The sequence below is a fragment of the Acomys russatus genome, chromosome 29, assembly GCF_903995435.1.
Source record: "Acomys russatus chromosome 29, mAcoRus1.1, whole genome shotgun sequence".
Lineage (NCBI taxonomy): Eukaryota > Metazoa > Chordata > Mammalia > Rodentia > Muridae > Acomys > Acomys russatus.
In genome coordinates, this window is record NC_067165.1 from 43,704,041 (window position 1) to 43,716,923 (window position 12,883).

Here is a 12,883-nt window from a genome sequence, read left to right on the forward strand (position 1 = left end):
CAGGCCATTGGAGGTCCTTTTTGTGACTGGGTGTGGCTCAGGAATCTTCTGGAATCTGCCCTGAGATTGACTTACCTTTCTGGAGCCAAAGGGCTGGCACTGTTTGGATGTACTTTCCAGGGACCACAGTGACCAATCGAGGATCCGTGGGAAGGTCCAGGGGTTTCATTTCAGAGCCAGGCAGAGAATGAGGCTGGTGGGCCTGCGCCACGCTTAAGCACGTGTCTGGAGCCAGGCTCTGAGCGACCCACCTTGTCGAGGCCCACGGCCAGGCACTTGTCCATCGCTACAGTCTCTTTGGTGCCAAGCGAGAGGGAGAGTCCACCACGGCTCCGTTCTGTCCACAGGAGGCCCCTGTGTTGCCCAATGGCTCCTACGATGGCAGCTCCCTGGTCAAGTCGTCAGGCAAGCTCATGTTGCTGCAGAAGATGCTTAAGAAGCTGCGGGACGAAGGACATCGGGTGCTGATCTTCTCCCAGGTGGGCCGCCTCGGAGCCGCCTCACCGCTGCAGTCAGCCTGCCCGAGGGCCCCTGGCATGACGTGGCCTCTTGGAGACAGGGTCTGGTGGCTATAGAGACCAGCATATTCTCCATGTCATCGCCCCTGCCCCTCTGGACCGTGTGTCCAGGCTGGTGCGATAGGCCTCTCCTCTGTTCAGCCTCCTCTCCCCTCTGTGGCCTGGCTTGTTAAGGCAGTGTCCTCAAGTTGGTCTGGGAAGGCCCTACAATGGGGGCAGCTCCAGGAAGCCCGCTGTAGCTTGCTCCCCAGGGTCCGCTGGTGCTTTCTTTCTCGGGCATGCAGGCACTGCACCACCCAGCTTCCACGGCCTGCTGTCTCTTCCTCTGTCTTTGGTTTGGCTTGCCATGTTTCAGTCTCTTTATTAGGCTTCTGGGCACAGACAGGAATGTATGGCCACTCCCCTCAGACTGCCCAGTCTGGAGCGGCAACATGTGACTCATGAAATACTTGCCCAAGTTGGTGGTCAGGTCTGTGTTGGAGGCCACAGTGATGAGGGTCCCAGGGTTAAATACACTTGCCTGGGGTGGGACTGAGTGAGGCAATGTGAGTTTGGGTTTAGCCCTTCTGTACAAAAAGTTGAGTAGAAAGGATTGCTGGTGCCTGCTGCTCTGGTGGCAAACCGGGCTGGGCAGTGGCTGCAGAGTCTGGGGAGGCAGGCCAGGCCGGTGACTATGGCTGGACTAGGTGGACTAGCTGGTAGGTTGCATTTCGTTTCCTCTGCTAAGTCAGAGTGAAGGCCCCAGGAACCCCAAAAGTGAAAACTGTAATGTGATAAAAGTATACCAGAGGAGACATGACAGGGACACGCCCTTTACCCAAGACCCAAAACTCTTCAGGAACACATATACTGCAGATTAAAAAAAAAGATTTTGACTTATTACTTATACAGTACTCTGCCTGCATGTAGGCCAGAAGAGGGCACTGGATCTCATATAGATAGTTATGAGCCACCATGCAGTTGCTGGGAATTGAACTCAGGACCTTTGGAAGAACAGCCAGTGCTCTTAACCTCTGAGTCATCTCTCCAGCCCCCAGGAACTCGTATAGTGAGACATTCCATAAAGCAATAATTAGAACTCAGACGAAGAGAGAATAGAGCATCCTGGAAAAACTGTAAGCATTTTTGGGTCTTTAAAAACTATGGAGTGAATCCCAGCACTCCAGAGGCAGAGGCAGGCGGATCCATATGAGTTTGAGGCCAGCCTGGTTTACAAAGTGACTCCAGGACAGCCAAGGCTACACAGAGAAACCCTGTCTCAAAAACGACAACAAAAAATTATGGAGTGACTATCACTCATAAAGGAAAAAATTTAATACAGACAGGAAGGGACAGAGTAAGAACCAGCAGATCAGAACTTAGAGGGGCTGGAGAGATGGCTGAGCAGTGGAGGGCGCCTGCTGCTTTTGCAGAGAACTGGGGTTTGGTTACCAGCATCCACAGCATGCAGCATGTGACTTCCCAGACGACCACTTCTAGTGTGTCAGACGCCCCCTTCTGTTCTCCGCAGGCACCTGTATTCACATGCATACATACACATGTGAACACACATACACATAAATGAAAAACATTTTTTAAAATGCAGAGGAGTTTAGGCACGAAGAAAACATTTTTGTCAGACTGAGTAAATAACCCTCACCATCAAACAAACAAACAAAAACTACCAATGAACTGGGACCCAAGACTGAGGAACTTCCCAGCATGCATCACAGAGAGCATCAGAGACAGATGAGAAGGCCTTGGGGCCAGAGGGTGGAGGAGGCACCAGGAAACCATGCAAGGCAGGTTTGTAGACTTGGAGGAGAAGAAAGAGCAGTCTCAGCCCTGAAGTGCCATGGAATATTCTAGCTGGAATTGAGAGTCCAGGCCCTGCACATGGACGAGCTGGGGAAAAGAGCACCTCAGGCTCAGAACTTGGGAGGAGGGATGCGCAAACTCTCAGACTTACAGCAGGTGCCAGAGGGCAGTATCCAAATCCCCGTGCTGTGAGGGACAGTGTCTGCTGATAGTTTACTATGGTTGAACTATCTAAAGACGGGGCGGGGGTGGGACCAGATAGGATTCTGGGAGTTCAGAGGGACTGCCTTGTGGGAGATGACGCTGGTGTTGGGGCTCTCTGGCTGTAAGGTGTGTGTGTGTGTGTGTGTGTGTACTTGGGTGGTTGGAAGTATTTAAGGGGACAAGGAAGCGTTGTGCCCACAGAGTGTTAAATGCTGGCAGAGGGGCTGGGGTTCTTTTATGGAGGGGGGGGTCCTGAGGATGTGAGGCTACATATAGGGGCTGTTCTGGAGAATGGGTGTGGGGTGAGGCTGGGGCCTGCATTCTTCTTGGGAGGCCTGTTTTGGGCATGTTCCCCTACTCTGGGCGTCTCTGTTCTCTCACCCTTAGTGGGGTCCTACCCATGCCCGGTAGGGTCCTGGCTTTTTTGCTGCCTCCTATGACTCCATGTTTCTTGTAGATGACCAAGATGTTGGACCTCTTGGAGGACTTCCTGGAGTACGAAGGCTACAAATATGAGCGGATTGATGGGGGCATCACTGGGGGCCTCCGGCAAGAGGCCATCGACAGATTCAACGGTACTCTTCCCTCTCAAGGGACCCCTGTGTTCCAGGGGTCTCAGCCCGACCACCCAATTAACAGTGCTTCCCAAGCTGCTTTGCAAATGGAAGAGACACACCAGCCCTTGGACCACGACTGTTGTCCCCTTGTTATTTTATTTATTTTTAAAAAAGATTTATTTATTATTTATACAGTTTTCTGCCCGCATGTACACCTGCAGGCCAAAAGAAGGCACCAGATCTCATTACAGATGGCCGTGAGCCACCATGTGGTTGCTGGGAATTGAACTTGGGACCTTTGGAAAAGCAGATGGTGCTTTTAACCTCTGAGCCGTCTCTCCAGCCCCCTTTATTTTATTTTTAAAGATAAGGTCTTCATATATAGCTCAGCCTCACCTCTAGCTCACCATCGTACTGTCTCAACCTCCCAGGGCTAGGTTACATGTGTGCCACCATGCCAGAGACTTTTTATGGCCTGTTGGGTTCTGAGGAGACTCGGAAGTTAACAGATTCTCTAAGCAGCATTAGAGTTGGACAAGGAAGCAGAAGGCGAAGAGAATGCCACTTGCCGCAAACTAGCCGACTCTCCTTGGTTGATACCCACCTAGGCTTTTAAAGTTGGCTTTCCTTCCCTTCTGGCTCCCTCCGACTCAGCCAGGCCCCGGGGTCAGCGGGGTTGCACGAGCCCAACAGATGTGGCTGCTCCTCAGCCTCTTTCCTTCCCTCTGCCGCGTGACCTTGGCTCCGGGTCCTGCCCTCCCAGCTGCTGCCCACCTGTCCCCTGCCCAGGTGTGCCTACTAACTCACATGTGCCTTTTGGCCTCTTGCTCAGCTCCCGGCGCCCAACAGTTCTGCTTCCTGCTCTCAACGCGTGCCGGTGGCCTGGGCATCAATCTGGCCACAGCAGACACAGTCATCATCTACGACTCAGACTGGAACCCACACAATGACATCCAGGTCTGTGCCTCACCTCCTGTCGCGTTTCTCAGAACCCCTAACCTTTGTCCCCTCCTCATTCCTACACTTCCCTGGGTCTCTGCTATTTTTTTTTTTTTTTAATTACGTGTATTATCAGTAGCCCTGGATAGCGATCAATTAAGACAAACACTTGTTATATTTTCAAATAGCCGTAGTTAACCTGGGGCAGGGCAGATATCAGTCCTCTAAACTACTTTACACAGTAGGGCCTCAGGCCTGGGATCCCTGCCCCAATCCCATGCCATCTGCTTCCAATAACTTCTGTCAAGCTGCCTCCCATCCATAACCCCAAATACTTGCTAATGTTCTTCATCTGGGCCGGATTCTCCATCCACGCCGGCCAGCCATGTCCTTCTCCTCCATGTAACCCGTGGCGGCCTTCCTCTCTTCCCTTCAGGTCTCTCCTCTCTTCCTCACTGTCCTTTCTTCTTACCAGAATTCCTTCCTCTCTAAGCCCCACCTATTTCCTGCCCTGCCCAGGTGGGGTGGCTTTTTATTAAGCAAAAGGTGGGTCAGACTGCAAGCACTAATTAGCATCAAAATACATCAGATTATCCCCCCAACACTCTGCCCGTCCTCGGGTGGGGGGTACATCAGCCTAAAAGGGGGCCCTGGTCGGTGAAGGGAGAGCAGAGCAAATTGGCTCAGAGAGGGCAGAGAGGTGTTCAAGACACACAGCACCCTGAATGCCAGCCATGACCGTTACCTTCAGGGCCCTGGTCATGGGAGGAGGCAGGATGGGGGAAGGTGTCACAGGATCCACAGGGTGCCAGTTTTGGAGGGGACAAGGAATATAGGGGGCCTGCTAGACACAGGGGAAAGGAAGAAATGGAGGGGACAGATGGAATGGCACGGAAGGATGGAGAGGGAGCAGGAGGTTGTAGGAACAGAACCACCCAGTCTCCAGTCACCTCACTCTAAGGCAAACATGACACACTTTGACAACTTGGGGTGCGTGCACGACACACACACACTGTGTGTGTCATGTACACTCTAACACCAGGGCCATATCATACGAAGACAGATTGGAATCCAAGGCATAGTCTCCAGGACAGTTCCCAGGCCTTGTTGCTCTCAAGGGCGGCTGTGTCCAGCACATGGCTTTGGTGTCCCGTCATCACTCACACAGTGAGGTGTAGGTCACATGACCCAGCATAAGAGTCCCAAAAAGCTTCATCTCCATCAAGCTTGCAGGACACTGTGGTTGACACCCCCTGTATGCCCGCGGTCACACCCAGATCTACCTGTGAGGCATAATTTCACTCTAAACCATACTGGCCCACCAGGCCACAGCGCCGCCAGACACGGATGTGTGTACAGACGCACTTCTTGTCACACAGTGCACCTCCCCCTGTGATTGGGCCGCCGCCCTTGCGCGACCACGGGCTTTACATATGTGGGTCCTTCCTGGTGGTGCACCCAGCCGTGGCCTGGACCCCTGAGCCAAACCCTGGGTGCTGAGCTGCCGTCCTCCCTCCCCCTGGCCTCCACAGGCCTTCAGCCGCGCTCACCGCATCGGGCAGAACAAGAAGGTTATGATCTATCGCTTTGTGACGCGGGCCTCCGTGGAGGAGCGCATCACTCAGGTGGCCAAGCGCAAGATGATGCTCACGCACCTGGTGGTGAGGCCCGGCCTGGGCTCCAAGTCAGGCTCCATGACAAAGCAGGAGCTGGATGACATCTTGAAATTTGGGACAGAGGAGCTCTTCAAGGACGACGTGGAGGGTGGGCCTCCCTTCCGTGGGAGTGTCGCGGGGGGGGCTTGTGACATACCCACCCGGGACCCCAGGGTACACCCAGCCCGTGACACCTTCCCTAGTGGGCTAGGGTGGCACCTCTGCTCGCTGCCCACCAACCCTGCGGTTCCTCAGTGCCCCGGAACCAGCGTCCCCTCCTCTTCTACTTTTCAGGCATGGTGTCCCAGGGCCAGAGGCCTGCCACTCCCATCCCGGATGTACAGTCCTCCAAGGGTGGATCTCTGTCTGCCAGCGCAAAGAAGAAGCATGGCAGCACCCCTCCAGGTGGGTGCCCACTGAGTCACCCCAGATGTTAGTCACGCGGATGCTCCTCAGCAAGAGTCCTTGGCCGCCCGTGACCCCCTCCTCTGGTTGTCCTCTGTAGGCTGTTGGCGGGGCGGCGAGGGGACTATCACGCCTACCTAGGATATGGCGTAGCTCCCTTGCCTGTCACTGACCTTCTCGCCTCAGCAGAAGGGCCGTCCTTAGTAGCTGATACTGAGAGGTTGGACCTGGGCGCCTTACGCCTGGGTCCACACGGTGTGCCCTTGCCCACCCCTCAGGTGACAACAAGGATGTGGAGGACAGCAGTGTGATCCACTACGATGACGCAGCCATATCCAAGCTGCTGGACCGGAACCAGGATGCCACAGATGACACGGAGCTGCAGAACATGAACGAGTACCTGAGCTCCTTCAAGGTGGCGCAGTATGTGGTCCGCGAGGAAGATGGCGTGGTAAGGCCCTTGAGTGCTCATGGCTCCACCCCTCGGCCACACCTCCTCTCATAGCCTCCACCCTTAGCCCTTTTCCCACCCTCCAGCTCACACCATGCATCTGTCTTGTCCTGTTCTAGAACATTCTACCTCATCTCCCTCCAGTGTCCCCTCCCCCCACAGCTCCTCCACATCCTCTGAGCTCCTGCCACATGCTCCTTGCAAATGTGGGAACTGGTTATATTTCCCCTTAAAACCATGAACCCCAAGGGCACACTGTCTGTGGTTCCACAGTTCCCAACCAAGGCCAGGACGTACATGTGGAGCGAATGAGGGACAGTGGTAGGGAGAAAACCAGCTATGGCTGGGTGATGGAGAAGGGCTTCCTGGTGTAGGCAACGTGCCCTCACTTGCCCTATGGGCCTGTGAAGAAGTGTGGGAGGAGCAGGGTGGTGGGTGTGCCCAGCTATCCCCTACACCTGTCCCCCCAGGAGGAGGTAGAGCGGGAGGTGATCAAGCAGGAGGAGAACGTGGACCCCGACTACTGGGAGAAGCTGCTGCGCCATCACTATGAGCAGCAGCAGGAGGACCTGGCCCGCAACCTGGGCAAGGGCAAGCGCATCCGCAAGCAAGTCAACTACAATGACGCCTCGCAGGAGGACCAGGGTGTGTGTGGTGGGCGGGGCCTGCGGGGGTGGGGTCGCAGGAGGAACAGGGTGCGTGTGGTGGGCGGGGCCTGCGGGAGTGGGGTCGCTGGAGGACCAGGATGTGTGTGGTGGGCGGGGTCGCAGGAGGACCAGGATGCATGAGGTGGGCGGGGCCTGCGGGGGTCGGGTCGCAGGAGGACCAGGGTGTGTGTGGTGGGCGAGGCCTATGGGGGTGCAGGAGGACGGGGTGCGTATGGTGGGCGGGGCCTGCGGGGGTCGGGTCGCGGAAGGATGGGGTGCATGTGGTGCATGACAGGGGGTGGGGGTGTCCTTTCTTGCACAGGGCCTGTGGGGGTGGGGTGTGTGACAGAAGCCGCGCTGGAGCGAGAGTGCGCCGGCAGGGGGAGTTGCAGGCAGGTGTGGGTTCCTGGGGCTTGGGGATGAGATGGTTGTCAATCAGGTGGCTCCAGGAAAGTACTGGAGTGCTTCCAGCTGTGAAATGGGTCGAGTAGCAGTGTTATTCCTGCCTGTACTGGGATTAGCAACCGAGTTCCTGAGAAAGTACCCAGTGGCCATTGCTGTCCCGGCTGTGACTAGGCTGGGGTGGACGGGATTGGCTTGGCCCTGGGTGCGTAAGTCTGGGGTGGGGGCGCCCCTCCCATGCCCCACTGCTGGCTGCCTACAGAGTGGCAGGATGAGCTCTCAGACAACCAGTCGGAGTATTCCATAGGCTCCGAGGACGAGGACGAGGACTTCGAGGAGAGGCCGGAAGGGCAGAGTGAGTGTTAGCGGGTGACTTGGGAGCGATGGCCAGGGGATCCTGAGTGGGCTGGCCAGCCTGAGGGTCTGTGGTGGGCTGTACCCTAGGTGGCCGACGACAATCCAGGAGGCAGCTGAAAAGTGACAGGGACAAGCCCCTGCCGCCTCTTCTGGCTCGAGTTGGAGGCAACATTGAGGTAGAGTTTGCGTGTCCCCTACCCCCGTCCCACAGTCACGCTCCGCACATCCCTGGGGAATGAAGGAGGAACTGAGGGTTTTCTCAGGCTTTTGGGGCATACAGAGGTGAGGCTGGGAGGGGCTGTCTGGACTCAGGTTTTCCTTGCCATTCTTCCCCATCCCATAATTCTATCTAACCGGAGGCCACGCCCCCTTTCGACCCTGGCCAGGTGCTGGGCTTCAACGCCAGACAGCGGAAGGCTTTTTTGAATGCCATCATGCGCTGGGGCATGCCCCCGCAGGACGCCTTCAACTCCCACTGGCTGGTGCGGGACCTTCGTGGGAAGAGTGAGAAGGAATTTAGGTAAAGGGTCCGAGTGAGGTGGTGGCCCCGAGGGCGTGGCCTCCAATGTCCCCTGGAGAGGGCCCTGCAGTGGACATGCCCATTCCCTCCTGGCCAAGGGTGCCTGGAGAGTTCATGGCCATCAGCCCTTTAGGTGTGGTGTGTTCAGCAGGGCTGATTTATATGAAATACTGGCCAGCGGTCCTCCTGCCCCAACTCTCTGGGATAGCGAGGAACATCTGAGGAGGGTCCCCTGCCAGGGAGGCTCCTGTGCCTTTCCAGGGGCCTGGCTCCAGCAGGCCTGCTGCCAAGGCATGCCGTGGTGGAGGATTAGGGGTCCTGCCAGCCTCCCCTCACTCCTCCCCACCCCAGAGCCTATGTGTCCCTCTTCATGCGGCACCTGTGTGAGCCGGGGGCAGATGGCGCAGAGACCTTTGCAGACGGCGTGCCCCGGGAAGGCCTGTCCAGGCAGCACGTGCTCACGCGTATTGGGGTCATGTCGCTGGTTAGGAAGAAGGTGGGTGAGTAAGCCTCTACTAGCCTCCTGGCTGGCATGTGGCCCTGGCGCTGCCTCTGCTGGGGGTCAGCCGCCAAAGGACAAATGCCTGGTTTAGGTCTGAGACAGACCAAAGGGACAAAATGGAGGAGCCCTACAGGCTGAGGGTTGGGAGGCTGAGGCCAGAGGTTGGTCTCTAGGGAGTGGAAACACTGGCTGAAGTTTGGGTCAGAGGGCATCTGTCCTTATTAGCCTTGGGCAGGACAGCACCCCAAGCCTGCAGTGCTCTCAGTCTTGGGGGCTGTCTCTGAGCGCTGACCACTGTCCCCTCTGTTGTCCTCCTGCTGCCCCAGGTGCAGGAGTTTGAGCATGTCAACGGGAAGTACAGCACCCCAGACCTGCTCCCCGAGGGGCCTGAGGGCAAGAAACCAGGCGAGGTGATCTCCTCGGACCCCAACACACCAGTGCCTGCCAGTCCCGCACAGCTTCCACCGGCCCCACTGGGCCTGCCAGGTCTGGGCTTAGGGGAAACCAAGTCCTCTGTGTAACTCACAGTGTGAGGGTTGCCAGACGCTTTTCCTCTTAGCGAGGCTTTGAGATTTTACTCACACACGTGCCACTGGCTGGTGGCTTCTGCCCAACAGTTCCGTGTACCCAAAAAAGGAATACAACCCTGAGCCACACCCACCCCTGCTCCCAGTGAGCCACACCCACCCCTGCTCTCAGTCAGCCACACCCACCCCTGCTCCCAGTGAGCCACACCCACTCCCCTGCATCCAGTGAGCCACATCTACCCCTGCTCCCAGCAAGCCACACCCACCCCTGCATCCAGTAAGCCACACCCTCCCCCTGCATCCAGTGAGCCATACCACCCATGCATCCAGTGAGCCACACCCACCCCCTGCATCCAGTGAGCCACACCTACCCCTGCTCTCAGCCACACCCACCCCTGCTTCCAGTGAGCCACACCTACCCCTGCTCTCAGCCACACCCACCCCTGCTTCCAGTGAGCCACACCCACCCTTACATCCAGTGAGCCACACCCACCCCTGCATCCAGTGAGCCACACCCACCCCTGCTCCCAGTGAGCAGCTGTGGTGCTGTGCCTGCTCCATCCTGACACTGTCCATCGTGGCCCTACAAGGGTCTGAGTTGGAGGCCTGGCCTGGGGCCCCTACCATCACTTCTCTCCCACTGTGGAGCACTTGCAAGGCCAGGCCCCTCTCTCATCTGGCCTCCCTATCATCTCTGCCCTGGCCCCCCTAGCCCCATGTGCCCCCCCCCCCCCGTTCCCTTGTCCTGTCTAAGCCCACCAGTCTCATCTCTTTTCCTTAATATTGCAGACAAAATGGAAGCCCAGCTGGGCTACATGGACGAGAAGGAGTCAGGCATGAAGAAGCCAAAGAAGTCGACGGAAACCCAGGTATGCAAGTCACTGGGGGCTGGGCCTATGGGGTGTGCGGGGAGCCTGGTTGGGTCTTGGTGGGCAGAGCCTGGGCTTTCTTGGTTGCCAGTTCTGGTCGCTGGGCCTAGGGGGACCAGGCAGGGAAGAAGTGGAGTCATCTGGGATTGAGGGCTCCCAGCCCAGTGCACATTCCCTGCCCTGCGTTCCTGCTGAGCCCCGGGTCCTGCAGCTCCCTAGCCTGTCCTTCTAGGCCCTGCCAACTGCCCTGGACAGAGTGGAGGGTGAAGATAAACACCAGAGCTCAGACAGCAAGGACAGAGCTCGGGAGGAGAGGATGGAGGAGACGGAGAAGGCCCAGGACTCTCCGGAGCAGCCACTCAAAGGTAGGGCTTTCTCAACACAGCGAGCAGCCTCATAGCCTCTGCAGCCCTGGGCAGGCCGCTGGACCACACTCCAGTGTGCTTACCCTGCCTGGGTGCTAGCTAGCTGGGTCCCACTGCCCGCTGCTGGGAGCGGCGGCGGGGCGATACACAGACTCTAGTCCTGTCATGTAGAGTTTGGGGCTCTTTGGTTATGTTTGGATTGCAGGGTTCTTAAAACACAAGTCCACCGACACTGTCAAACTTGCTCTCTCTGGCTGGGGTTTGTAAATGCCTTGTGTGTGCTGGAAAAGGGCAGCTGGCATGAGGTTCTTAATGCCCATTTCAGGAGGTAGAGCTTGTTAATTATACTGCTGTGGTTCTGTTTTAATCTCCTTGCTGGTATCTGCTATGATCAGTCAGTTCTCGAGAGACTTTATATTAAGGTCTCACTGTGACTGTAGGCTCAGTACCATGCCAGGCGGTGCTGCTAGGTGAATACTTGTTTGGCATTCTGTGTTTCTTCCACTGGAGAGGCTGTAATAGTCTCTCTCGATAGATTTGGCCCTGAAGTTTAATTTGGGACGTTGGGAGATGGCTCGGTCTGTAAAGTGCTTGCTGCAACTGTGGTGACCGAGTGTGATTTCTATCAGCTGTGCACAGCAGAGGCAAAAACCAAAGGAAAACACCAAAAGCAAACAGCAGACGGACAAAAAACCCAAACCAAACAACAAAAACAAAACCCAACCCCAAGCCAACCCTCACCCCACAACCAACCAACCCCCCAAATATGCCTCTAATCCTAGTGCAGGTGGAGATAGGTGGAGCCCTGGGGCTTGCTGGCCGGCCTAGCCAAATCCAGGCTTAACAAGGCTGTCTCAAAAAACAAGATGGGTGGTGATTAGGTGTGTCCCGCACATCAACCTCTGGCCTGCACACTCACACGCACACGCCCTTCCCATACGCACACACACAAACTCACGTATGCACGCCTGCTTGGCTGGTGTGTTGATTATTTTAGTTTAATATGTATGGAGTGTAGCTGGATTGGAGGTGGTGATTTAAGGAGCTCGAGGAAGCCAGCTCTGCCTCCCAGGGAGCCCTCTAGGCTGTGCCTGTCAGTCTGTGAGGAGCACTTCTGGTGGGGGTGGGTCCCCTCCCTGCCCACGACCCCCCCCCCCCGTTGTTTTGCAGAGGAAGTGCTGCAGGACAAGGAGACGATCCCAGAAAAGCTGGAGCTGAGCCTGAGTCACAGCGGCGATTTCAGGCCAGGTGGGGACTTTGGCCTCTGTCCTGCCTCATGCCTCCTGGTCAGCCACCTGGGTGCTATCCCCAGGCCCTGGTTGGGCCCAGAGGACAGAGCCTGGACTTGCAAATTCTTATCAGGATGGGTCCTTGTCCAGGGAGTGCCCTGGACCATGGTCACCCAGGGACATCTGTGGTGTAGGCTTTTGCATGTTGGCTCTGGCGTGGTCCCCTCTAGTCGTACCCCTCAGGCACCCGTCATGTCTGAACTTGAATTCTCCTTTCATGGTGCTCTTAGGTTCTAGCGTGGTTGAAGGAAGGGTGCCAGGGCCTGGAACCAGCCTCTCTGCTCAGGATGGTAGGGCGTGGCGGGGTGCGGGCTGGCTCCTCTCTGCTCAGGATGGTAGGGCGTGGCGGGGTGCAGGCTGGCTCCTCTCTGCTCAGGATGGTAGGGCGTGGCGGGGTGCAGGCTGGCTCCTCTCTGCTCAGGATGGTAGGGCGTGGCGGGGTGCAGGCTGGCTCCTCTTCTATGAGTCCTTATGTGTGATGGGCGCACAGAGGGCAGAGATAGATTTTGCTCGGGGCTCCCAGTGCCTGGCAGAAGAGGGGTTTGAGTAACGCCTTCTGGACAGACAGTAAACATGGCCTGTCCCTCTCCACCAGATGACCCCAAGGCTGAGGAGAAGGAGCCCATGGAGGCACAGCAAAATGGTGACAGAGAGGAAGATGAGGAGGGGAAGAAAGAAGACAAGAACGGGAAATTCAAATTCATGTTCAACATTGCAGATGGAGGTTTCACAGGTATGGGGGTGGGGCAGCAGACAGGGACCAGGCTCTCGGTTCCCCACTGTGGCTCCCAGGAGTCTGGACAGATGGTCAATTTATATACAGGGTATGAATGGGTGATAACAGCCCATCATATGCCTCTGCTATCAATACCAGGGCAA

At 56.7% G+C, this 12,883-nt stretch overlaps 1 protein-coding gene across 4 annotated transcripts in view; it reads left to right on the forward strand.

Moving 5' to 3' along the window:
* Positions 1–12,883, forward strand: part of Chd5 (chromodomain helicase DNA binding protein 5) — a 54,614-nt gene that overhangs the window by 38,485 nt on the left and 3,246 nt on the right. For all 4 annotated transcript variants that reach the window (XM_051171577.1, XM_051171578.1, XM_051171576.1 and 1 more), the window contains exons 20-35: positions 348–479; positions 2,977–3,094; positions 3,909–4,033; positions 5,548–5,779; positions 5,965–6,075; positions 6,354–6,526; positions 6,997–7,171; positions 7,838–7,930; positions 8,020–8,108; positions 8,319–8,452; positions 8,804–8,948; positions 9,281–9,440; positions 10,271–10,350; positions 10,583–10,715; positions 11,886–11,963; positions 12,600–12,737. In XM_051171577.1, the coding sequence (XP_051027534.1) occupies positions 348–479; positions 2,977–3,094; positions 3,909–4,033; positions 5,548–5,779; positions 5,965–6,075; positions 6,354–6,526; positions 6,997–7,171; positions 7,838–7,930; positions 8,020–8,108; positions 8,319–8,452; positions 8,804–8,948; positions 9,281–9,440; positions 10,271–10,350; positions 10,583–10,715; positions 11,886–11,963; positions 12,600–12,737 (2,116 nt within the window). The remainder of the gene's footprint in view (positions 1–347; positions 480–2,976; positions 3,095–3,908; positions 4,034–5,547; positions 5,780–5,964; positions 6,076–6,353; positions 6,527–6,996; positions 7,172–7,837; positions 7,931–8,019; positions 8,109–8,318; positions 8,453–8,803; positions 8,949–9,280; positions 9,441–10,270; positions 10,351–10,582; positions 10,716–11,885; positions 11,964–12,599; positions 12,738–12,883) is intronic.